This window comes from Felis catus, chromosome E1 (genome assembly GCF_018350175.1).
Source record: "Felis catus isolate Fca126 chromosome E1, F.catus_Fca126_mat1.0, whole genome shotgun sequence".
Classification (NCBI taxonomy): domain Eukaryota; kingdom Metazoa; phylum Chordata; class Mammalia; order Carnivora; family Felidae; genus Felis; species Felis catus.
Window position 1 is genome coordinate 48,509,699 of NC_058381.1, and position 25,812 is coordinate 48,535,510.

Below are 25,812 nucleotides of genomic sequence, written 5' to 3' on the forward strand. Positions count from 1 at the left end.
CATGTCTACTGGGGTGTCTGGGTGGCTAAGTCAGTTAAGCGTCTGACTGCAGCTCGGGTCATGATCTCATGGTTCGAGGGTTCGGGCCCCGCGTCGGGCACTGTGCTGACAGTGTGGAGCCTGAAGCCTGCTTCAGATTCTGTGTCTCCCTCTCTCTCTGTTCCTCCTCTGCTCATGCTCTCTCAAAAATAAATATCCAAAAAATAATAAAAATAAAAACGTGTCTACTTTGATGCTTCAACTATGGTCACAGAAGAACGTTAATATGGCAGAAGGGGACTGGGTGAAGGGAACCCTGTACTACTTCTGGAATTTTTATTTTCTTTGCATTTGGACGGTAAGCTCTACTTAGGTTTTTTTTGTATTCTCATTACATTAAGGTTAACTCTGATTCTGAAAATCTCAAATTACTCCAAATTAAAAGTTCTGGGCAAATGATTATTACTTAGTTCCTTGAGTTTGGGGCTTTTCCTACTTAGGATTAGGTTTCCTTGACATAAATGATAACCATATTTAAAAAAAAATAGATTTGCTATGAATTATGTGTCCCCCCCAGAATTCATATGTTGAATCCTTAACCCCTAAGGTGGTGGGAACCCCTAACTGCTTGAATATGGGGCCTTGGGGAAATAAAGAAGTCATGACAGCAGGGACCTCACGATGGGATTGGTGCTCTTATAAGAAGACACACCAAAGAGCTTACTTCCTCTCTCTTTCCGCTCCCAAGTGATGACATAGCTAGACAATCATCTACAAACCAAAATAAGAACCCTCACCAAGAACCTTGATCTTGGACTTCCCGGCTTCCAGAGCCGTGCTAAAGAAATGTTTGTTGTTTAAGCCACCTAGTCTACAGTATTTATTATAGCAGCCAGAATTAAGACGAGGTTCCAATTCTTACTGACACTATCGTTGAAATCTCTCTACTTCTAGCAATTAAACACTTAACTACTAAATTTACCACCTACTTGACTTGGCATGAGTCACTTAATTTTTTTGTACCTTCATCTATAAAGTTAGGGTAACAAAGTAAACTTCCACACAGGTTTGTAGAATTTAACTATGCCAGGTGCTTAGAAAATGGCCCTTTGGCACTGATGGGCTCAGCTGGTTGAGGGTCTGACTCCTGACTTCAGCTCAGGTCATGATCCCAGGGTCCTAGGATTGAGCCCTGCTTTGGGCTCTGTGCTGAGTGTGGAGCCTGCTTGAGATTCTCTCTCTCTCTCTCTCTCTCTCTCTCTCTCTCTCTCTCTCTCTCTCTCTCCCTCCCTCCCTCTCCCTCTCCCTCTCCCTCTCCCTCTCCCTCTCCCTCTCCCTCTGCCCCTCTCTACCACTTTCTCTCTCTCAAATTAAAAAAAAAAAAAAGGAAGTACCTCCTTTGTGGGCACCACTCACGTTACCTGCTGTTGCCATTATTATGAAGCCATTGCTGGATTCACATTCCTAGAGCTAGATCTAGGCAAAACATTTTAGACTAATTCTCAAGAGACTTGACTTAGATTGCTGCCGTAAGCTATGCTCGTTGGCTTTCCTGCGTGAAAAGTGTAACTCGATGAAGGGTGTTGTCTCCTAAGATGATCTTACAGTTGTGAATCAGGTTCAACTGTAGGCAATGGTGGGGCAGTTAGGGTGGGAGCCCTAGGACCACACTCCTTGCTGACCCTGCAGGATGGGACCTGACCTTTCTCTTCTGTACCACGTGCCACACTAGCCAGGCATCTGTGCCCCTCGGTGCAGTTTTACACGTGCAAGCCTCTCAAGGCTCGGAGTAGACTGTGGACAACCCGGGCAGCACCACACGGTTGCTGCTTTTATGCCAGGAGAAGGCATGGGGCAGGGGCAGCGTGCAGGGTGCTTTGCTGTATTCGGAAACAGGATGAATGAGAGCTGAACACTTAAAAACCCTGCCCCGGCATTCCGGTCTCACAGTGGGCTGTGCACCTCACAATTAGGCTCCGACTGTTCACCTGCGATGTCTATTATATTGCCAACAGCGGTAGCTTTATAAAACGAAGGAAAAACACTGAAATGTTTAGCCAATAGGCAGTCTACATTATGCTTCTGAATCCCTTACCACGCACTGCTTTATGGTCATTTTCTCCCAAACTGCACACTCCCTGCTCCCAGCACATGACTTCGATGAGGCAAGAGCCTCAAGAGAAAAGAGAGCAAGGGTAAAGGTGTGACGGTACCGACATTATCATGGCCCCCAAGGCATGGCCCCTGTCCCCCCGTCACCGGGGGACATTCTCATGGCCCCCAAGGAGCCTCACTTCCTCCGGGCAGACAGCACTGGTGCCCTCAAGGCCAGAGGGGCGCTGGCCGCCAGCCCAGAGGGCAGAGTGGACCCCACCAGCAGCGCCAGTCCAATCAAAGGGAAACGGAGGTGAGAGCCGCGGCCCCAGAGGCGAGGGTGCAAAGCAATGGTCTGAGAAAACGAAGGAACGTCCCTAAAACCAAAAGGTCAAAACAGATTGTGTGCCCAAGACAAGGATGTGATTCATAAATCGGTCTTGACCCTTAGCGACGTTTGGTTTCTTTCACAAGGTGACCCCAGTGGCGAAGTGTGTTGACCCTTTCTTAGCAGCACCTCAACATCTTTTGATTTTTCTCTAAAGTCTTACCTGAGGGGGCAGCACTGGGTAGAGAGGTGGATTATTTTTCAAACTAAAAAATACCCGAGGATGTTTTCAGCAGCGAGCTTCCTCTGGAACTCCTCCTCTCCTCACCCCCCACCCCCTTCAAGGGCCCCTGCCAGTCCTTCTTTTTTTTTTTTTTTTTTAATTTTTTTTTCAACGTTTATTTATTTTTGGGACAGAGAGAGACAGAGCATGAACGGGGGAGGGGCAGAGAGAGAGGGAGACACAGAATCGGAAACAGGCTCCAGGCTCTGAGCCATCAGCCCAGAGCCCGACACGGGGCTCGAACTCACGGACCGCGAGATCGTGACCTGGCTGAAGTCGGACGCCTAACCGACTGCGCCACCCAGGCGCCCCTGCCAGTCCTTCTTCTACAGTACCTTCCGTTATTTACAAATAAATAACAATATGGTCTTTCCATTTGTTTGATAGCTTAAACTTCCTAAATACAGATGGAAACGTAATACCTTCGCTATTCAAATGAAAACAAACACCCCTGGGAGAGAAAAGAGAGGGTATGGTAGCACGTGAGGGAACCCCAAGGACACAGAAACAAGGCAGAAGGCTGACGATGGACTGTAAAACCATAAATCGACACGGAGTGGACCACAGAAAAGATCGGCCCAGCGTCTGAGGACACATGATGAGCCCTGGGCCAACAAGTCTCTAGGACGACTTGTTTCTGGGTATCTTGTGGACACACCCAGAGTGGATCTGGTGGGAAACCAAAGGAAAGGCCATGCTTTGGCACAGCCCACACAGACACAGCCCCGGGGAGGGAATGTTCTGGGCCGTGGGCGGGGAATCCTGGTCCCCCGACTGCACTGTTTACAGGCGGCACCCTTGGTGCCACAAGGAGAAGCAGGGGGTCTGGAGTCGAAATGGCACAGTTCCACCCTGGCTCCTCACCTGCTCTGTGACATTCCCAATTTCTCATCTCTCTCTGCCTCGGTTTCCTCTTCTGGGAAATGAGGCCACTGTGCGGGTGGTTGAGAGGACTAAATCAACGATCTATGGTGAAACTCTCAGCACCTGATGCAGAGGAAGCGTAACTCGATAACGTGATGGCTGTTTCCTGTTTCCTGTTGGCGTCCTCATGAGGGTGGGCTGATTGGGTCACCGCAGCCCGAGGCCATTACACATCTGGATCATCCACCCATCTCCCCCCACCCTGGTGCACACCCACCGACGGCATTTTGTTTAATCGGCTTCCCTGTCCCCCTGTCACCGGGGGACGGTACACGGGCCGTGCCGTCAGAGCAGCTCCGTCTCCACGGCAGTTCTGACTCTAAGGCGCTAGAGCAGCTGGGAAGTCGGCACACAGTGTGGTCTCTGGGGAGGCGTGTTCATGGGAAATCGGTGGCTCGGAGTCTGACCAGCTCCGAGGCGGTGACGGACCCTCTTGACCTGGACCCCAACGCCCTCGGAGAAGCTGCGCATGCCTCACACCTCCACAAGCATGCCTTACCTGTGACATGGAGCTTTTCATCGGTGACCTCAGCCTTCAGGTAGATCCGGCCCCTCTTCTCTGTGTGGTCCATCCCACAGAGGCTGGGGACATTGATCACACACTGCTTGTGCACGTTCATATCACAGGCTGTGAATCAAGAAAGCAAAGGGTAAGGCTGGACATATGGGCTCAAACCATCACCTCCTCAGTGTTTTGCTGTATGAGCACAAGTGAAAATGAGCTACCCTCTAACTCGATACTTTGCTATAATGTTTTTGGTGACACCAAGAACTGTTAGCAGATGTCCCTTACCACACAGGCTCCGTGTGACAATATCCTTAAAATACCCGTGCCATATTTGTCCAGTCTTAACTGAAGCAAAATACCCCTGCCTGCTCGTCTGTGGATGCTTCAAATATTTAACACTGTACAGAATGCACACAGGTAAATGCATACAAAGCACAGACTACTTAGTATTTCATGCACGCAGAGGCAAATTATATGCACATTTTAAACAGAGGATATTCTTTGCCAAATAATTTCTTATGCCTTTCTGAGCTGACCACTCAGCAAGAATATGAGTCCGTGGGGCGAGTACAGGAAGTTCGGAAAATTTCTTGCCTTAGTTAACTCTGTATCTCTGAGAAGGCTTCAGTGCATTGCATTCTTTTTTTTTTTTTTTTTAAAGAACTTGTATTTGAGATTTTAAACCTGTCTTCAAATATTTAAATATTATTCTAAGTAAAACAAATACACGCCTGGCATGCTGAGCCATTCCTTACCAGCTGACATTACGTGGGTGAGATAGGGAGGAATAAAAAGATCAGTCTTGGTGCCGTGAACCAAAGAAACTCTAGAGAGAATCCTGTGTGCTGAACGCAAACATGAGTGCCTGTGTAGGTGTTCCAGCTCTATTGTCCTTGTCCCTTCAGGCTGCCAAGAGGAGCGATGGCCACTGGACTCCTTACACGCCCCCAACGGGATGCTACGAGGCTCTTCCGTAGCATTCAAGGTGGAGCCTCCGTGTTCATTTCATTTTGAGTGTTTAACATGATGAGGTAAATTGCAAAAAGCATCGCAAATAACGTATATTTGCTATAATTCAAGGCAGAAAGGAGGATAATGGTCACAAATGAGGAAAGGCCAATTAGCCGATTCACGAACGTGAATTCTGTTTAGGTTTCTATTTCTGAAGCTAACCATTCAGAATCAAGCACCTTGAGGCAGCCAACATAAACGCTCCCGAAAAGGTGTGCTATCCATCGGACTTGTATTAACCACATCTGGTCTCTAAGTGCTTGGGCAGAATTGTAACTTGGAAGAAATAAAGGCCAGCCTCTCTGCAAAGGACAGGCACAACAGGGACGCAAAAGTGCCCTGGGTTGTATCCCTGTCTCGACTCCCCCATTAGCAGCTTTGAGATCTTGGAAAACTCAAGCGCTCTCTCTGATCCCATTTCCTACTCTGCAAACCGAGTGGCCGCTCTGGACAGTGGTTGCTAAGGTCGTTCCCCTAGCAAGCAGAATTGCACACAGTATTGTAACCCTAGGACGTGCGAAGCACAGAAAGAGATACCTTCTCTGCGGAAGTTAAGGGAGGTGTTGGGGTCCTGGCACCCATGAGCTTCTTGGCTTCCCTTGAGGAAGGAGCACAGGCCCCAGAAACCATACGACTCCAAGGAAAAGAGCTGACCACAAAACAAAACCAAACACAAGCACTGGCCCAGTTCAGCGGCTTTCAAAATTTTTTAGTAGCGGGACCCATTTTCCCAACAAAATCTTAAGCAGAATCCCAACATATAAACCGGATGAGTGTTCCTTCATTAGCATAAGCCTAGTTAACAAATTCAAATTTATACCGTTTATTCGGTATAAAGACATTCGTGGATAACCTATAGAGCCCCCTGATCCAAACAGAACCGTGAAACCAGCTGTCTCGGTTCAGCCCTGACAGGGCACTTACTTCTGTGCTTTGTTAAAGTTGTCCCGCAGCCCCAAATCCAGACTCAGAAGAGAAGCATATGTAGAGATGGTAAATGTCGTTCGACAACATACAACCTGGTTGACTCTTCGGTTAAGTGGATTCGGCAGCAGAAACTTGGCTGCACGCTCAGCCCCGTGAGTAAAGCTGGCAGAACACGGTCTCCACCATCATCTCCAACTTGTCAAGCTTGAGTGTGTAACACACTGAATGAAGTGTTCACTCTTGTTCCAAGTTTTAAAATACTTAGGAGTGTATTTACAAATGCACTTAGAATTCACATTCGCAGAATCCCTGAAAAACCATGTCTTTGGAATCCCAGGGTTTCTCAAAACACAGAAAACCACTGGTCTGGATCATCACAAAGGTTTTGTTTAGGCTATTAAATTTGACAGCTCTCTAACGTGAAGAACCCCCATGTGCTGAGAAACCATCCATCTGTTCTATAATGTTCATTTAACCTTGATTTGTATATACACCGCCTTCGTTCCATGCAGGACACACAAAGCTTTTGGCCATAATAGCAATATTTAACGAATGGCAATATATTGATGTTTCCCCAACACTCTCCTGTCTACCAGAAAAACAGGTTCGGTAATTACCTTTTTGTGTCCTAAAAGCAGAAACCATTATTGAAACAGATAAACGGCCTGGAGAATCTCATAAGAACGATCAAAACAAAGAGTTTCCATAGTTGTTTTCCTTCTACCTGGTGCTTGATGACAATACATGCAGGACAAAAAAGGAGAATGCAGGGGGGCTGATGCCTTGTCCATGGTCTTCGTGATTGCATCTCTAACCGGACTGACAGAAACTTGATCTGTCCATGAACGTGCAGGGTGAGCAAACTTAAGATGTCTGGTTTTTATTTTCATTGTAGTTTCAGTTTTAAGGAGAGCCTACTGGATTTTTCCACAGTCCACCCACTAATTAGAGACACAGGAAGATAATGACTAGGGTTGCTTAGCTTATCGTGAAGCCTAACCAAATGTGGAATCTGGAGGTGGGGGAGTCTACCTTCAACACATGGCATTTGCTTTGGGGTTTGAGTAGCCTGCATTTTACAGTGATGGAAGATTTCCACCACAAAAAACTGTGACAGTACTAACTTCATTTATAAATCGGGTGTTCTTTGTGTGTGTGTGGGGGGGTGGTTCACAATCAGGCAAGTAAGTAGTTTAATAAATCAGAACACTGACAGTGGAGCGATCCTATACTTTTCTGGTGTGGTATGTATTTGAACGGGTTCTTTTTATTTATTCAAAAAATCTTTTTAAATGTTTATTTTTGAGAGAAAGAACGAGTGAGCATGAGCCGGGGAGAGGCAGAGAGGGAGGGAGACACAGAATCCGAAGCAGGCTCCAGGCTCCCAGCTGTCAGCACAGAGCCCGATGCGGGGCTTGAACTCATGAATGGTAAGATCATGACCTGAGCTGAAGTTGGACACTTAACCGACTGAGCCACCGAGGTGCCCCCGAATAGGGTCTTTTATTGATGAGTTCGTGTTGAAAAGTTACTAAACCCGAAGTGCCCTGCAAACCCTGCACGTACACGGCAGGGCCTCACCTGATCTAGTGGAAAAGAAAACTTACTTACTGTCACATTTCATCCCTTGATGGATAAGTCCATACAGCAATGACCCACAGTGATCACAGAAGGTGGGGCTTCCATAAGTGTGGATTTTAAACTTGTGCTTGCTCCTGGGGTCCTGGTGGGGAGAAGAAGCGCATTGTTCAGTCCAGTCACGAAAGAAACACATTTTTGGACTAAGCCAAGTTCAGGCCCTGCCTCTTCCCCTCCCCACGTCGAGGTTCAATAGAACCAGACTGCGCACCATTCTCTGGGATAACTGCACGGGTGGTGGGGACTTTGCCACATTGAGTTTTTATGAGCTGCCCACTTTGAGCCATATAAGAAATACCCATGTTTCCTTTCTTTATGGGGTGTAATTTCCACACACCAGGGTTTTCACCAACGTTACCACCTCAGGACCTAGAATCATAATAGTGCTGGAGGGCAAGCACAGTGTTTTAGATGCCATGGTATTTATTGCTGGGTCTCTCGCGCCTAGCACAGGCTGCGGCACAAGGCAGATACGAAATCAGGGTGTATTTGTGAAGCTGAACGGAATGATCCTGGATCTGCTTAATGGAGTATGGGTGATCTCCTTTTGGGCGAGTTTTCTAGAAGTACGATATTAAGACCAGATATGCACCCAAACCAACAGAGATATCTTCCTACTTCTGCACTAAATTTCCCGTAACATTATATGCATTTGTACAGGGAAGCTCCAAGGTAATCAGGTGAAAATTGGAAATGCACTGAAAGTATACTCCCCATGGCCCCCTGCTGCCATCTCATTACTTTCCCTAGCATAACATACAAATTACTGAAGGTACAAAACAGCTTTCTCTCAAATAGCCTTTCTGTTCCTCAATCTATAGCCAGATCGCAGATAAGGAACTAAACATGATATACAGCCCAGCAGAGTAAGTAAAGAGCATGGACCCTGCAGTCAGACGGCTTGGGTTCAGTTCCAGGGTGACTACCTCAGAGAAGCGGGACCTCGGACAAATATCATTTCCTCCACAACTGCAAACTGGGAAATTAACAGTACCTATCTTACAGAGCTGTCACGAAGACAAGTCAGTCTTGTTAAATGCTTGGGTGGGTCTATCTAGGTAGATTAGCCCCTCTGCTTCTTGGACCTCCATTACTAATATGCAAACATAGAGGGTTGAGCAGAAAGACTTTCATGTCCTACTTGAAATATTAAAAAAAAATTCAGGGGCACCTGGGTGGCTCAGTCGGTTGAGCATCTGACTTCGGCTCAGATCATGATCTCACGGTTTGTGAGTTTAAGCCCCGCATCAGGCTCTGTGCTGACAGCGCTCTGGATTCTGTGTCTCCCTCTCTCTGCGCCCCTCCCCTGCTCTCTCTCAAAAATAAACAAACATTAAAAAAAAAAATTCATACTCAAGTCTGTTTATCAGGGCACTTCCTTGTTAAATTCCTCCTCCTGAATCATTTTTGGTGGCCCAATCAGCTGTAACTACAGAGCTGCCACTGACTGAACTAAGAGAAGACAAAAGAGGAACAAGGCTTTGGGGATGGGCATGAAGTCAACAGCTCCACTGCAGGCAAGGTAAGCTTGACTTACCCCGTTAGTCTAGTGCTGTGTATACACGAAAGAAAGATACTCTTGGCTTTTGACTTTCTAAAAGCCTAGATGCTGGTGGTGACTTGAGGGAATTCCAAAGGTGATTTTGATTCTATAAGATGACTTATCTTTTGGTTGACTTTAGAGTCTAAAATCTAGGCCACACATGCCAATGAATTACACAGCCGACCCTTGAACAAGGTGGGGGGGAGGAGGGAGTTAGGGGTATCGACACCCACTCCCCCACAGTTGAAAATCCATGTATAACTTTGACTCCTCCCAAACTTAACTACTAACAGCCTACAGTTGACTGGAAGCCTTACCAGGAACATAAAATAGTCGATTAACACATATTTTGTATGCTATAGGTCATATATAATGTAGTCTTGTAATGAAACTAGAGGAAAATAAATGTTAAGAAAAACAGAAGTAATACAAAATACAAAATGTATATGTGGATTCATGCAGTTCAAATCTATGTTGTTCAAGCGTCAACCATAATTACTTTTTAAAGTCATAAAACTTAAAATTCTAGAATATTTCAATCATGCAGAATCTTAAAAAGAATATTATGCTAAACATGCAAGCACCGGACTCGATACATGTTAACATTTCATTTTTCCCTGTATTATTATCTTCAGTCTGCAGAGGCATTAGTGACCTTCAAAGTCACGTGGCCAGGGAAGGGCTCAGATAGGATCCGACCAACGTTTGCATCTTTAACACTGATCCCCATCCAAGAGCTTTGAAAAAATCCATCCAGGATCTTAACATATTTTCAAACAAAGTTTTATATTTTCAACACATTTTTTAAAACGAGCCTACTACCTGTTTTGTAAATAAAGTTTTATTAGAACACAGCCATGCTCACTCATTTATATATTTTCTGTGGCTACCATGGCCGAGTTAAGTAGTTGTGACGGAACCCACAAAGCCTAAAACATGGCTACAAAGCCTAAAATATTAGCTATCTGGCCCTTGCAAAACAAAACAAAACAAAACACAACACAACAAACAACTTTGCCTGCCTCTGCTTCAGATCATGATTTTCAAAATACGGTCTCTACAAGGCACCAGCATCACCTGGAACTTGTCAGAAATTATTAAGCCCTTCTCCATACTGAATGAATCAGAAACTCTCTATGTGAGGCCTCAAGGTTCATGGTTCAACAAATCCTTCAGGTGATCCTAATGTTGGCAGGCACATAAAGACTGAGGGCCTTTAGAAGGTCATTTCGTAAAGATCTAGTAAGTGCCTAATAGGTGCTAGTTACAGGTGTGTGCAGATGGTTAGCAATATTGAGGTAGGTCATTAGTTTACTTTCTAAATGTCTCTTAGGGTGTGAAAGATCAATGCCATCCTTGGGAGATTATTTTCCTTAACAAGTAGTAGCTGTGAATATGGTCTCAAGTATGGGCTTAGCCTTCCTCCATTAGAGCATCCCACCATTTCTCCAATCTCCCAGATGTTAGGCAGAAAGTCAAGGGCACAGAACAATGTCAGGATCAATTAAAAGTTCTCAAGTTGACAGTAAAGGTTACGTCCCACCACGTGGAGGGCAAACAGGGTGCTAGAGGAAAGGAATCAGGCAGTTCTCCCTGCAGAAGGAAGGCATCAACAGCAGGCACTAAATAAGGCACGGCAGCTCACGCACAGCCCTCTGGAGCCTGGGTGTGTCAGGCAGCTCCAGGGCGGCTGTCCTGCCAGTCGGTTGTCACTCAGATCTCTGTTGATGTGGCACACGCCAACTTGCTTCACTTTTCAGGAAAATCTAAGTCCTACTCATCTGGTCCCCAAATGGCATCTTTAGGCTCTAACCGTTTGGAGGTGTAGGAAGAGAGGAAACCATCACTTCCGCCTTCTGTAGAAGAGTGGAGGATGACCAAGTCTTGGGAGTTCTCACACTCCAAAATCATGAGTGGCCAAAGATCAGGTCTACGATAACGATAGTAATAACTGTCAACCTGTTCGTTGATCATCAAGTGCGTGCAAGTGCTTTACAATGACCAAGACCTCTCTTACAAAAAGAGCATTTACCAGGATTCTGGAGACCTGTGTTCTGACTTGAGTTTTGATACAAATTCCACCTTGGACAAGCCATGTCACGCATTTTTAAAAGCAGAAATAAAGCCAGTCTGCCTATGTCGTAGTCTGGGGGTGGGGCTTATCTTAGGGAACATGAGTGAGGGCTTTGCAACCTGAAAATCCCTAGACAAATACAAGATTATTACAGTTATACTATCCTTAGAAGGAAACTCCAAGATGCCCAAGGTTTTCCAGTAATAGTGGACGTGGGCCAGAATGGGAAGAGAGCAAGAGGAAAGCTGATCAACTTTGGGGCTCACAGGTGGTTGGGACGGAAGCCAAGTTGGCAAGAAGGCAGGCGACTTCCTCTGGGGTCCTGGGTTCCTGTCCTCTGCCCCAGACTGGCCTTCCCAGGCAAGTGACCCATGCCGGGTGGTAAACCGTGAAACCACCCGCCAACCCAACCCGACTGTGTACTGCTTTGCCCGTAAGGACAGTTCATCTCTCCCTCCACGGAAATGGAATGCAGGAGCACGGACACTCATTTCCAGTTGAATTAATCTCACCTCCTCTGACAAAAGAAACCACACTGTTAGCTAAAGAGCCATGACTTACGATGATTTACAGAGAACAGCTGTCCTAAAAAGCTCTCAGGTTCTTTCTGTTCCTATCCATGGCTGCTAGCTAGTGGTGTGCCTGACTTCTTTGGGCTCTGATTTCCTCATCGGGAATCTGAAGGGATTGGGTCAGCACTTTGGAGTTGGTATTTCACGGGGCCCTACAGGTGTCAGGAGACGCCCGCGGGCTGCTGAGGGTCGGGGGAGGGAGGCCACCGCTAAAATAAAAGTTAACCAGGTTGGACGATCTCTTTGATTCGGTCTTGTTTTTAGAAAGAAAAACTATTAATTTTTATTTTGAAGCCATTTAAGACTCACAGCAGTCTGTAAAAATAGTACAGGTTGTTCCCATATACGCTTCGCCCAGCTTTCCCCAGTGATAACATCGTATATAACCACAATATGTTAGGAAAACCAGGCTTGGGACGCTGCTAAGTGGCATTAACTATAGACTTCAGGGTTTCACCAGATCTTACATGCATAATTCCCATGCATGTATTTTTTTTTAATGTTTATTTTTGAGAGAGAGAGAGAGTGAGCATGAGTGGGGGAGGGGCGGAGAGAGAGGGAGACACAGAATCTGAAGCAGGCTCCAGGCTCTGAGCTGTCAGCACGGAGCCTGACACAGGGCTCAAATTCACAAACCAAGAGATCATGACCTGAGCCAAAGTCAGATGCTTAACTGACTGAGCCACCCAGGTGCCCCTCCAATATGTGTATTTTTATTGTACAGCTTATGAACCAAACACACCATGTACTGAATGGGGAATACAGTACTATTTGCTGGGTAAATACCACGAATTCAAGTAGACCACCAGCAAAGGAGCGTATATGGCTATCCACCAAATACATAACCCACTGGATCTCGTGACAGGGTGGTGGGAGGGGGAGTTCAAAGATTTATTGGAAAACCAGAATCAGAATGCTTTTCTCAAAGCAAAGAAACCATGTGCTATTTCCAAACCTTTCTGACCAGCTTTTCAAAACAAAAGGATTTCAGGGTGGAGGATAACGGGGGGCCCCCCCAAGTGATGGTGGCAGCAGGGGGGGTCGTGGGCCTTGAAACGTAAGTTGTGGGCTTCTGGGGGTGCATGTAACCCAGGCTTGTCTCGTGTTGTTTTCGCTGCTCCCTCCTGGCCTAACCTAACCATCTCAGGCCCAAACACCAAAAATGGCAAATCACTAAGCTGCTTCCTCCTTCCGGGAAGCCTCCCCAGACATGAACACCAGTCACAATTTTCCTCTTTCCACTGGCCTTCCAGAACGTGTGATTTCAGTCTTTAATATGCCACTTACACATTCTGCTGCTTATGGGGTTATTACTTTACCTCCCCTTTCATTTTTTTCCTCATTGTATCACACACACAAGCACATCCCAGACATACATGCAGAGGACCGAAGTCCAAGAGGCCCTCAAGCTCAATATTGAATTTGCAGCTGGATCAGAACCAAGGCAAGAATTTTTAGTATTATATCCAAGCTCCCTGGAGACCCCAGCAAAAAGGGAAAAGACACAGAGGCCTCTAGGACTGCAAAGCCACCTGGATACAGTCACCTGTCTTATTTTCCTCTAAAACCATTTGTCTCACGCATGCTGAGCCTTCAGTGAATGTGTACTAAGGTCTTCACAAAAGCTTATTTTTACCACTATGCACCTGAGGATTGGAGATCAAGGTATCCTACATATTACTTATGGTTGAGTCTGACCTTAGACACCCCCCCGCCCCCAACAGACACACAAATGGCGGGTATACTCCAGGCCTTCACTATTACAAAGTTAGTAAAATTTCCCCCACTTAATGCAATACATATAATCTTACTTTTTACTTCTCTAGACACTGGCAGCCTCTCATTAAGTGGAGTATGAAACCTACTGTCACATGTCAGAAGCCTGACATTATGTTATAATGAAAGGGGGAGCCATTCAGCTCTGCTGTTTCTGTTGTAGACACAGTTAGAGGGAGAAAAAAGAAGTTTCTGACTAAACCAATTTTCATAGGCACAAATGAAGTCTAACCCACAAATCTAAATCTAGACCTCTTAGAAAAAAGTAACAAATGAAAATTTCAAGTTCTACTGAAAGCATCTGTGGTCTGTTTCTCACATCTTAGTTTTTATAATACAGCAACTTAAAACTTAATTAGCTTTCCTTGGAGATATTGTTCCACATTTCTACCAGGACTTGTCAGTCTTGTCAAAATCACCACCACCATTATGCAATGGGCTGAAAATAAACCCATGGGTCTATGCTGCACAAAATTTTGATACTGATGAGGCCTTAAGTGTCCTGGATGCCTTCTTGTTGTGTTAGCTATAACCATCTAGAAGGTGTGCTCAAGGGAAGTTGTTTTTTTTTTTTTAATGTTTACTTGAGAGAGCGAGTAAGCGAGCAGGGGAGGTCTTGGGGGCGGGGGGAGGGGGCTGGAGGGGAATCCCAAGCAGGCTCTGCATTGTCACGGCAGAGCCCAATGCAGAGTTGGAACCCACTAACATGAGATCATGACCAGAGCTGAAACCAGGAGCTGGATGCTTAACCAACTAAGCCACCCAGGCACCCCTCAAGGTACGCTTTAAGCGGTGGCCTTCAAGGCTGGAGTCCTCCAATGTGTAATGTGAAACCTCCAGAGGGGCTAAAGCTCCCTATACACCCATTGGCAGGCAATCAATGATGCTTTTTGATGTTTACAGTTGAACAGCCATCATTTCAAATGCCCTTTTAATTTGCCGAGTAAGATAATGGCAGCCTTTTGGCCGGAGGTCAGCCTGCCTTGGATTTTCCAGCAGTATTTGAAGGTCTCTGAAATGCCCCACAGGTTTCTCACAGAGCACCAAAATGGCTGTCACTGAGGGCCAGAGTTCAGACTTTAAGAGTCTCTTGAAAAGACTGTTTTTAACTGAGAGAAGCCTGTGGGGTGGCTTCCTTAAGCGCCCGAAGCAGTGTGCCTCCTGCAAGCTGCTCCTTCTAAATACCAAGGAAAATTCCCCATGTTCACCATCTGATGTGTTCTCATGAATCATACTGTAAGCCAAGCCTGGGTCTAAATGTCACCCACATGCTGACTATACAAGCAACACCAAGAACACTGCTCCAAGGGTGAACCTGGCATCATTTCTGTGATCTTAAATTTCTTGAGAAAAATTTTTTAATAACATTCAAAATTCCTATTTAAGTTGTTGTTGTTGTTGTTGTTACCATGAGAATATAACCAAAACCAGATCATATGATCAGGGTGACTTTATGTAACTTGAATATCACCATAATTATTACACTGGACACCATGTACTGAGCAAGGCTCCCAAATCCCTTTTCAGGCTGCAGAATCGGCCCGGTCCACTGGATATTTGGGTGCACGGCATGCCTCAGGCCTTGGGTTACACGGGCTTGCTTGAATGGTGCCTGTCGTAAGGAAGAACCAAGGAACTTGCATTTCTGTTGACAGTTCACTTTTGATCTTAACGTAGCCCTATCTTATTCTGACGAATAACACACATCTTTACAGGTGAGCTAACTTGTCCAACCGGGTTCTGCTAGTAGAGGAATTCTTATGGGTCCTTTGCCCAGTTGTACAAGATGCTGTAACCATTAAATACAAAGCAGCCAACTCTTAAAAAAAACTTCTACATAAATCTCTACCAGCAAGACAATGGCTAAAGAAACCAAAACATATTTATACTATGGAATACTACGTAGCAGTTAAATCAAATGAGCTAGGTCTTTCTGTAACCATAACATGGACAGGTCTCTAAGATATACTGTCTAATGAAAAGAGTACAGCCGCAGAATGGAACATAAAAAAAATGACATTCAGGTAGAAAAACAGAATGAAAGACAACCCCCCCAGATATAGAATAATACAGCCATATGTATGTATATATATATATATATATATATATATATATACACACACACATATATATATATATATACATATATATATATATATATATATATATATATATATATGCGCCTCTGGGAAAGTGTAGTGACAGAATAGATTTAGAAATGACAGGGAGAGGCGACTACACCTATCTGAAAAGATTTAAGTTAAAAAGAATGAATGCACACATTGCCTCTGTAATCCAAATTACCTTGAATCCCAGCTGAATATATATGGTTATATTTCAAAAGGATCATGAGATGCCGTTAGAGGGAGAGCCTGCAGGTGTCAAAGGAACTGGGGCACAACTGCTCGACCTGGTGATAAACGAACTGTGTCTATAGCTTTTCCAGCAATCTGCTGAGAAGGTGCCTATATGAGCTCACTCTGCAGATATTTGGAACCAGTAGCCATCAATGAGAAGGAAATCTTTTTTTGTTTTGTTTTGTTTATTTATTTTTGAGAGACGGAGTGTGAGCGGGGGAGGGGCAGAGAGAGACAGAGACAGACAGACAGACAGAATCTGAAGAGGCTCCAGGCTCTGAGCTGTCAGCACAGAGCCCGATGTGGGGCTCGAACTCACAAGCCGTGAGATCATGACCTGAGCCGAAGTCAGATGCTTAACCGTCTGAGCCTCCCAGGTGCCCCGAGAAGGAAATCTTAATTAAAAGCTATAATATAACCACTATCTCCCTGCCTGTAATCAAACTTACATGCTTCCATCATCTTAGGACAAAAACTTGACATATATTGATGTCCTGTCACTTACAGCTTTCAAATTACAAAAGAATCTTTGACGGTTTAGTATGAAATTCTGGTATTAAAATGTTTAAAATGTGCAAATATCCAAGTCACAAAGCCTAATGTTATTCATTTAAAAGTATGGGATCTCCTCTTCATTTCACCCCCAAAATCATTTACTGGACACTTAACTATGTGCCAGGCAACATGTATATGGTGGTAAAGACTTCAGGTGTGGCTCAGGTCAAGTCTCACTTGGGAGAAGCAGAGTTACGTTTTATTAGCAAATCACTCCTAATTTTCAGTGGCTCAACACAGTAAACATTTATTTTTTTGTTCTTTCTCCTGGGACCCAAGCTGAGAGAGCAGCCCTCATCTGGGATATTGCCAGTCTCATGGCAAAGGACAATGTCAGAACCACTCAACGGCTCTTAAATCTCTGACTTGGAAACGATGCCATCATTTCCGCTCACATTTCATCAGCCAAAGCAAGACACACGGCCAAGCTGGGAATCAGCAGGGCAAGCGTATATAATCCTCTCTGTGAAGGGACAGAAAACATTTTGAGTAGTAATATAATCCACAAAGACACAGAGAAAGCTCACACCCTACTGCCATTTTATAATATTTGAGGAAGGACAAAAGAATGGATTAAGAACTTCAAATTTTGAAAGCTTGTAGGTTTTAAGGTCAACTGAAGATAGTTTTAAGTTGGGGGTTATCAGAGACCATCTACCTTTTAGAGGTTATGTTAGCTTAGCAGCAAAGAACACCCCCATCTCAGTGGCTCATCACAACATACACTTACTTCCCTCTCATGTTATAAGTCAGGGCTACAGAGTAGAAGCACCTGTCTGCTCATTCTAGGACCAAGGGATGAAGGCTCAAGCATTGTCTGGAATATACCATTACCAGGTAAAGAAAACCAAGAGGTAGAATTGAACAGTGAAATCTGTTAATGCTATTTAAAAACAATAATATTTTTTTCCTGTTTTAAGTTTTTATTTTGAAATAGCTTTAAACTCACAAGTGGTAAAAATAGTGCAGAGAGTTCCTGTGTATTCCTCAACCAGCCTCCCCCCACGCCCGCTGCCTGTGATAATAGCTTACAAAGCCAGAGTAGATGATCAAAATCCAGAAATACAGATATGGGCACAAGATTGTACAGATTTCACCAGTTTTTTTTTTTTAACGTTTATTTATTTTTGAGACAGAGAGAGACAGAGCGTGAATGGGGGAGGGTCAGACAGAGGGAGACACAGAATCCGAAACAGGCTCCAGGCTCTGAGCTGTCAGCACAGAGCCCGACGCGGGGCTCGAACTCACGGACCGCGAGATCGTGACCCGAGCCGAAGTCGGCTGCCTAACCGACTGAGCCACCAAGGCGCCCCAGTTTTTATGTGCACTCATTGAGTGTGTGCATATAATCACATGAAATTTTATCACATTTACAGTCATGATAAGAAAAGCTCCAGGGCACCTGGGCGGTTAAGGGGCCGACTCTTGATCTCAGCTCAGGTCATGATCTCACGGGTTTGTGAGTTCGAGCCCCGCACTGGGCTCTGTACGGACAGCACACAGCCTTCTTGTGACTCTGTCTCTCCCTCTCTCTTCCCCTTCCCAACTTGCACTCTCTCTCTCTCAAAATAACTTAAAAAAAAAAAAAAGCTCCATCACCACAAAGAAGCCTCCTTCTACCACCCCTTTAGGGTCACAAGCTACCTCCCCCCATCCCTAACCTCTGGCAAACACTGATCTGTTCTCTATTAGACGAATTTTTATAACACTTTTTAAAGCACCACATAATGTTTGTGCTAATTAAAGATTTGGTTAGCTCCAGTGCCGTCGTTTGAAAGGAAAATAAAATAGGAATATAAGAGGCATCTTAATTATGTGAACCCTTGCCAGCCCTGAACAAAGTTATTTGTTTTCTGAAAAAAAAAATTCATGGCCAAGTTTATATGATGATCTGAGAACAAATCAGAGATAAATGGAAACATATTTATTCAAGAGTCTCCAAGATCCTATCATCTTTGTTTAATTTAGTAAAGACAGAATTGGGTTGTTGGTCATGTGAGGAACCCTATGTGACATTCTAAGATGCCATGGGACAAATTCTGAAGCCTAGTATTTCAGAGGAGGGAGATGCTTCATCTTTGTCATGGACTGGAAAAAGTATAACATACGTTTGCAAGAAGGCTGATTTTCATGGCTCCCTATAATGCTGGAAAATTCTCCAGCAGCTGGTATTCATTCAATGATTAAACACAACAGAGGAGACAGATAAATGTGTCCTGTTCTCCCTCCTGACTGCAAAGTCCAGAGGGGGCAGGATTCCTTCTTTCCTGAGGTAACCCTGATTCCTTCTCCAGATGGCTCATTACTAATATTACTCCTCCTAGCTCTTAGGAGATATTTACTTCCTGATGGCCAATGATCTTTTCGGTCATGACTGCATTTTTTTTAATGTTTATTTTGAGAGCGAGCGAGCATGAGCAGGGGAGGGGCAGAGAGAGAGGGATTCTCCCAGGTGCTCTGTCAGTACAGAGCCCAATGTGGGGCTTGATCCCACGAATGGTGAGACCATGACTTGAGCTGAGATCAAGAGTTGGACTCTTAACTGACTGAGCCACCTAGGCACCCCCTTTTTAAAAAAAAATTTTTTTTAACATTTATTCATTCTTCTGAGAGACAGAGCATGAGTGGGAAAGGGGCAGAGAGAGGGAGGTACAGAATCCGAACCAGGCTCTAGGCTCTGAGCACTCAGCACAGAGCCCGACACAGGACTCAAACTCACGAACTGTGAGATCATGACCTGCGCCGATGTCAGATGCTCAACTGACTGAGCCACCCAGGCGCCCCCCCCCCTTTTTTTTTTAAAGTACAGCTTATGGTAAAATATCTTAGTCACTTGTTATTTTTTAATTATTTACTCACATGTTCATTTATGTAGATAAAATCATACTCATTATATCAAAATTAGAAAATACAGTTAACTAAAAAGGAAATTACCTATATATTAATATTTTGGTATGTTTCATTCAAGAAAGAAGAGTATGTTTTCTTAGAAATCATACTAAATAGACTGGTGGTCTAGGGTGTTATTTTTCAACAGCTCATTCTGAACATCTTTCCATGTCCTTAAATACAAAGCAGTATCACATTTTACTGTGTATTCCGTCACACAGAGGCACCATAATTGGCCCAATCTTCAAGTCCTGGACATTTAGTAACTACTGAACAACACTACCATAGGTGTCTGTGAACACACGCCGAGCAAGTGTCTTAGCGCCTCAGAATAAACGTCCGAAGTAGGAACCTTGGGTCAAAGGGATGAAAACAAAATATTAAATGCAAAAGCTATCTACCCTTTATAAGCCAAGGGTATGATTTTGCTTAAAGTCACTCTGGTTGGGGTCGATGGCTGCTGAGCCTTCTGGCTGTACTTACAAGTAACCAGAGTTTCCTCTCTTGGCTAAAAAGGTTCCTTTACTTCTTGGTTTTCCCTTGATTTTTGTCAGGAGCAGGCATTTGTCCTTGAGTTAGGATTTTCCTCTGGTTACTCCCCGACTGTCGAGAGACTCCACAAATCCGGTGACTACATATTCCACCTCCCTCTCCAAATGAGGCAGCTCTCTTCTCAAGGATGTACTGTTCTTTATGCTGAGATCTTTTCATTCTTCAGTTTTTGTTTTTCATAGTAAATCTCAAACCATTTGTCACTTAAGGGCGACTGATCCAAAGCCATAAAGTGGCAGATCTTACAAATTAAAAAAAAAAAAAAGAATCTCTAGCTCTACTCTGCTACACAGTCTCTGTGTATTTAGTTTTTCATCGGTGCACCGGGTCTCGTTTCGTAGCAAAGACCCTTCCACCTCGGTCCTCACTCCCAGAAGGCACGGCCACGGGGACAGCCGTGTGGTCCTTTAGCATCCGCCTCTGCACTCGCCGCTTTGTGTCCAAGCATCTCTGCATTTGGTTGCCGTGTGCTGATGGTTGTAGAGCATGCACATCTCAAACAGATGTGTTTCTTTCTACTTTTTTTTTTTTTTTTTTTAACAATGGGAGGTAACACTAATGCACTTTCTTCCAACTGTGACTTTAAATGCATCCCAGGCAATGAATGCCTCCCAGAACGCTGCCTGAAGAGTGATGGCAAAAACAGTACTTGTTCAGACCTCCCCCAGGACTGCATCAGAGACCTCCAATCCCACATCTTAGACCACGTATGCAGCTCTTAGGAAAATTTGAAGCCTGCCCTTCTGAACATCTTTCCATGTCCTTAAATACAAAGCAGTATCACATTTTACTGTGTATTCCGTCACACAGAGGCACCATAATTGGCCCAATCTTCAAGTCCTGGACATTTAGTAACTACTGAACAACACTACCATAGGTGTCTGTGAACACACGCCGAGCAAGTGGCAGAAACCTGTAATACACATAGGAATTTTGCTTTTCTGGTTTTTGTTAAGTAAAACAAATACCGAGCAAAGCTGTCACCAAGAACATGCTAATATTTGTCCTGGCCAAGAGTGGTGTTACAATTAAGGCTGAAATTCAGTGCTGTTTGCTGTACAGATCTTTTCAGTCTCAGTGCCCGCTTCTCCCCATCTGCAAAGGAGGCTAGGAAAAGGGGTCTGGAAGGAGGGGGTGGGGAAAGAGAGGGATGTGGCCTTTAAATGTGCTTGAGCAAACACCTCTAAACTGATGTTCCTTATATCTGAAGAGACAGAAATACTGTGAAGGCTAGTATTCTTAAAAAAAATTTTTTTTGTTTCTCCTGTTACCTGGCTTAACTTGAGGGGGAAAAAAAATCAACATTTAAAGGAAAAGGGGAAGCATTACAAAACCAAATGGTAGCGAGTGGTCCCCTATAACCAACCTGAATGCAGCCCTAGACCCTCGTTGCTACACTCAGAAACAGAGTTCCAGCCTACCTGCTTACCCTTTCTTTCTAATAGGATGCTGTGGCGGGCGGATGAGGTCAGACCACGTTAGGTCTCAAAGGACGTGCATTATTTCCCCTTATCTTGTCATATGGCCATGGAGGGTCAGAGGAGGACAGTTCTCAGTTTAAAGATGAAGAAACTGAAGCTCGGGGTTTAAGCAAGATCTGTGGCTAGCAAGCGGTAGAATCAGGATTTCAATCCAGGCCTCTGACTCCATTGATGGGTCTGACTCTGTCTTAGATGCGGAACCAAAGGCAGACGCAGTAGAATACCGAGCATGAAGTCTCCTGGCACCGAAATGAATTTGATACTTGGTGTAGATGCCCAAATGGACATAAAGCGGAACACTATTATCCCGCGAGGACAGGAAAAACATGGCAAAACAAACATATCCTGAAACAAAACGTATCAGGAGATGGAAATAAATGAGAACAGTATTTTCCACCCTTAATATCTTTAGGTTCCCATTTCTAGGATCGCAAACATGTCCCGGCTGGAGCAGAAAGCCGGATACCCTTTAATTCCACTAGAGGGGAATACAATGACATCAAGGGCTGCAAGAACTTGAGGGACGGTCGCCGCTGGAGGCTCGCACTTACCGCGCAGCTCTGATGAATTTGTGCTTCAGAGCCTGCACAGTCCCCTCCTTCGCAACCACCTCCTCCAAAAAAGCGAAATCAGGCTGAAATCTTATTCAGCCTCTATGATAACGTGCAACTCATTCTGTTCTTTCTGCAAAGTGATTTTTCTATTCTTCTTTATCGAGCCTGCAGCATTTGACAGACAAACCGATGTAATTTCACGAAGAATCTAATTGGTATGTGTAAGTGCATATGTTGTGCAGCAGTAGAAAGTCTGACAGGGAGGGGAGTCTGAGACATGAAACACCACGGGAGACTGTCTCACGATCCACAGAGAGATGAAAGATTCGCTCATCGGGCAGACGAGGGGTCGGTCCAGCTCAGCGCCGTCCAGGAGAACCTTCTCTGTCGATGGAAATGCCTCATTCCTGCCCTGACCAAGCTAGTGACCACCAGCTACCCAGAGAGCGCTCCAAATGCGTCGACTCCTACTGAGGAGCTGAAGTTTTAAATTTTTCCTTTACCTGTAACTCATTTAAATGTAAACAGCCGCAGGTGGCTGGTGGTTACACTGTTGGACGACACAGATTTAGAACCATCTTCCAGACACTCCCTGTCTGCTCAAGTCAATGGTCCTTTCTTCCTACTCCACATCCCAAGTCCCACGATGGCGGGTTCATACTGGGAGGGGGTTTCGGATGCTTTGCAGATAACTGGACAGGCTGGGCAGTTCATCAGTGGCTGGGCAGCTCTCCCGACCCGGCCTTCCACATGAACCCCGCTTTGCTGCCCTAAGCCAGGACTTAACAGCCACGTATCCAGTCCCCTGATGGCTTCCAGCCCCACCCCACCAGTCCAGCCTGACCACGTTACTTTTCACCACTTGCTGCCTGGTACACACCATCCCCGGCTCAAAAACCGCCAGGGGCTCCCCACTGCCTCGGCCCAAGCCATAATCCAACTGCACGGCCTTTCTCTCCATAGGACTCCCTATCAGCTGCCCACCCCACAAGCTTGCCCTGGTGTCTGCTCAAGGGCCTCCCCGCCCCCTACCGGGAAAAGCTCTGTCCCCTACCCTGCCTGCTCTCGGCATGGCTTGTACACATGCCTCAAGGCCCATCTGTAGGCTGCCTCCTCCTTGAGGCCTCCTCTGACTGCCTCTGCTACAGTTTCTGTCTTTTGCTTCACAACCTGCTCCCACCCTACCATTTTCTAGAAGTTTATAAAAATCTTTATTATTTATCTGCTCTCAGCACACATCCTTTACTTCTCCCATCTCGGGGCCTTTTCACTTGCTGTCCCTGTGCCTGGAACCAGGCACCTCAGCTCTTTACACGGATGCCTCTCTGGTCATTCAGGGCTCAGCTCTGCTTCCCTCATCTCCCTTCCTGCCCAGAGAGGTTTTTCTTGATTCTCCACCCAAAGGAGCCTTCCAGATAGTTATGATGAGCACTGAGTAATGTACATAATTATTGAGTCACTGTATCATACACCTGAAACTAACAGATTTAACTTTTTTTAATGTTTACTTTTGAGAGAGAGGGAGGAGAGAGGCAGAGAGAGAGGGAGACACAGAATCCGAAGCAGGCTCCAAGCTGTCAGCACACAGAGCCCAACACAGGGCTCGAACTCACAAACTGTGAGATCATGACCTGAGCTGAAGCTGGATGCTTAACTGACTGAGCCAGCCAGGCACTCCTACCCATTTAGGAAAACCCTAGAACTTTTTTGTTGATTTCACTTCTGGATTTTACTGCTGAGTAATAACTCTGGTTTTGTGGCATAAAGAGGGAGCTATTCAACTTCTCTTACCAAAGAAATGAGGTACGGCAAGTCTTTTTCACCAGGACAGGACGGGAAAGAGAAACTGTTTGAACTGTCCTTCAGGAAATGGGAAGGGAAGGCTGGTCTGCAAAGGAGCTCACGGTTCTAGTCTTGGCATTAAACTTTCTCGCAAATCAATAGGTTCTTGGGAGAGGTCAGTGCCCTCTAGTTTACTGAGCTAATCGCCTGACAAGGGTTCCTATCGTGTTTCATTTTCTGGGGAAAAAGAACTACCATAAATCAAGTCTTATTACAACGCACCTTAAAATTACTTGGCTTTACTGTTATTTTGTCCTTGAGCTGTGACTACAAGAAGAGAATCACTTCTTAGTCGGTGGTGGGGGGAGTGGATCTGCTCTGCTGGGCTAAACTCCTGGTTATAAACGTATTTGTTTGCCACTGGCTTTCCTCTGTTACTGCTAATCTCATTTCTCAGATTACAGATGGAGATGGCCACTGTCTGCATGCTATTAACTATGAACTCAGTATCCATGAGAAGTCCCCAGGCAGGATGTAGATAGAGTAGGATTGTTATTCAGGGTACTTTTAAAGACCCTTTTCTTAACGCAGACTCCAAATTTAGTTGCAAATCCCTGCTAAGGTTTAACACAGCAAACACACAGAAGGATCAGGAGGTATTTTAACACAACCAAAGAGTGTCTCCAGTGAGACTTTCCTGATGACATCTAGAACCCAGATGTACCCAGAGGTACTAGTTCTTAACCCCTGCCATCCTTAGAAGTTTCTGGGACATTTCCTAAGAAAACACATCAACAGAAATACCACACCAGCCACAGGCATCTGTCCTTCTAAAAAGTGCATCCATCAATAAAGCTTACATGCTTCATGTTTTCCCTTAACTTTCATCCTAAAACCCACAGCTTCTGTAAAGAAATGTGGTTCTAATGAAGATGTGAAGAGATTTCTATTTTGTAAATGAAGCAAAAGGTCCCCCTGCGTGAACACCAAGTGGGATATCACAGGTGATAAAATGGAATTGATTATACAAGGCTTTCCAATAGTAAATTTAGAGCAAAGTAGGTATTTAGACATATAGGAGGAAAACGGGGCTTGTAGGACCTAGGAGGTGCTCAATGGACAGAAAGCCTCAATGGATAGAATCATGATTTTGATGAACTTAAAGTAAAAATACTTACAGACACACGTGAACTGCAAAATCATCAAAAAAATGCCATTTCGTTTCATGCAACTCAAACACTCAGCCATTCTTTTGGGTTGGCCCTGGTAGGTCTCTGTAGGCTAGACCCTCAAGATTTCACTGACTAGAAGAGCTCAGTCCAAAATTTCGGGAAGAGAAGGGAGACTCCTTACTTGACTAACACCAAAATCAACCTGAATCTTCTCTGTGGAACTTGTGGCTCCTCTCTAGTCAGGCTATCAGGAGTTAATATGTACTAGAAGCAGATGCATATGTCAGAACTAAGTCTTTGAAAAAGCTTAGTTGAACTTGTGCTGATAAATGGATACAGATTTATATTTCCTTCCTTGCCAGAGGACAACTTCATCATGGAATTTCAGAGCAGAATTATTTTCAGATGCTCCATGATAAAATGTATTTCAAGCCTCAAGGGTTATTTTGTTAGCTGCAAGATAGATCTCTTTACCCTTACAAAACATGCAGAGAATAACTGAGAGAGGGGTTCAGGAGAAATTGTGGCTTCCCAGGTACAGTAAATGTTTACGTTTCCTTTTCTTAAAAAATTTTTTAAAATTCATTTTTAATATAATTTATTATCAAATTGGCTAAAAATATTTATTTTGAGAGCGTGCACACACGTGCAAGTGGGGCAGGGACAAAGGGAGAGAGGGAGAGGGAGAATCCCAAGCAGGCTTTGTGCTCTCAGTGCAGAGCCCGTAAAATGTCTACACTTCCTGTGGAGAGCTGACAGTGAGGTATCTGGACAGGACACAAGCCATTCATAATATCAGTGTGCTGTTGAAAA

The 25,812-nt window shown here is 44.8% G+C and overlaps 1 protein-coding gene across 4 annotated transcripts in view; it reads right to left on the bottom strand.

Moving 5' to 3' along the window:
• Positions 1-25,812, bottom strand: part of PRKCA (protein kinase C alpha) — a 403,084-nt gene that overhangs the window by 121,988 nt on the left and 255,284 nt on the right. For all 4 annotated transcript variants that reach the window (XM_023244469.2, XM_023244468.2, XM_045044862.1 and 1 more), the window contains 2 exons: positions 7,666-7,777; positions 4,108-4,236 (listed from right to left, as the gene is read on the bottom strand). In XM_023244469.2, coding sequence (XP_023100237.1) covers positions 4,108-4,236; positions 7,666-7,777 — 241 coding nt within the window. The remainder of the gene's footprint in view (positions 1-4,107; positions 4,237-7,665; positions 7,778-25,812) is intronic.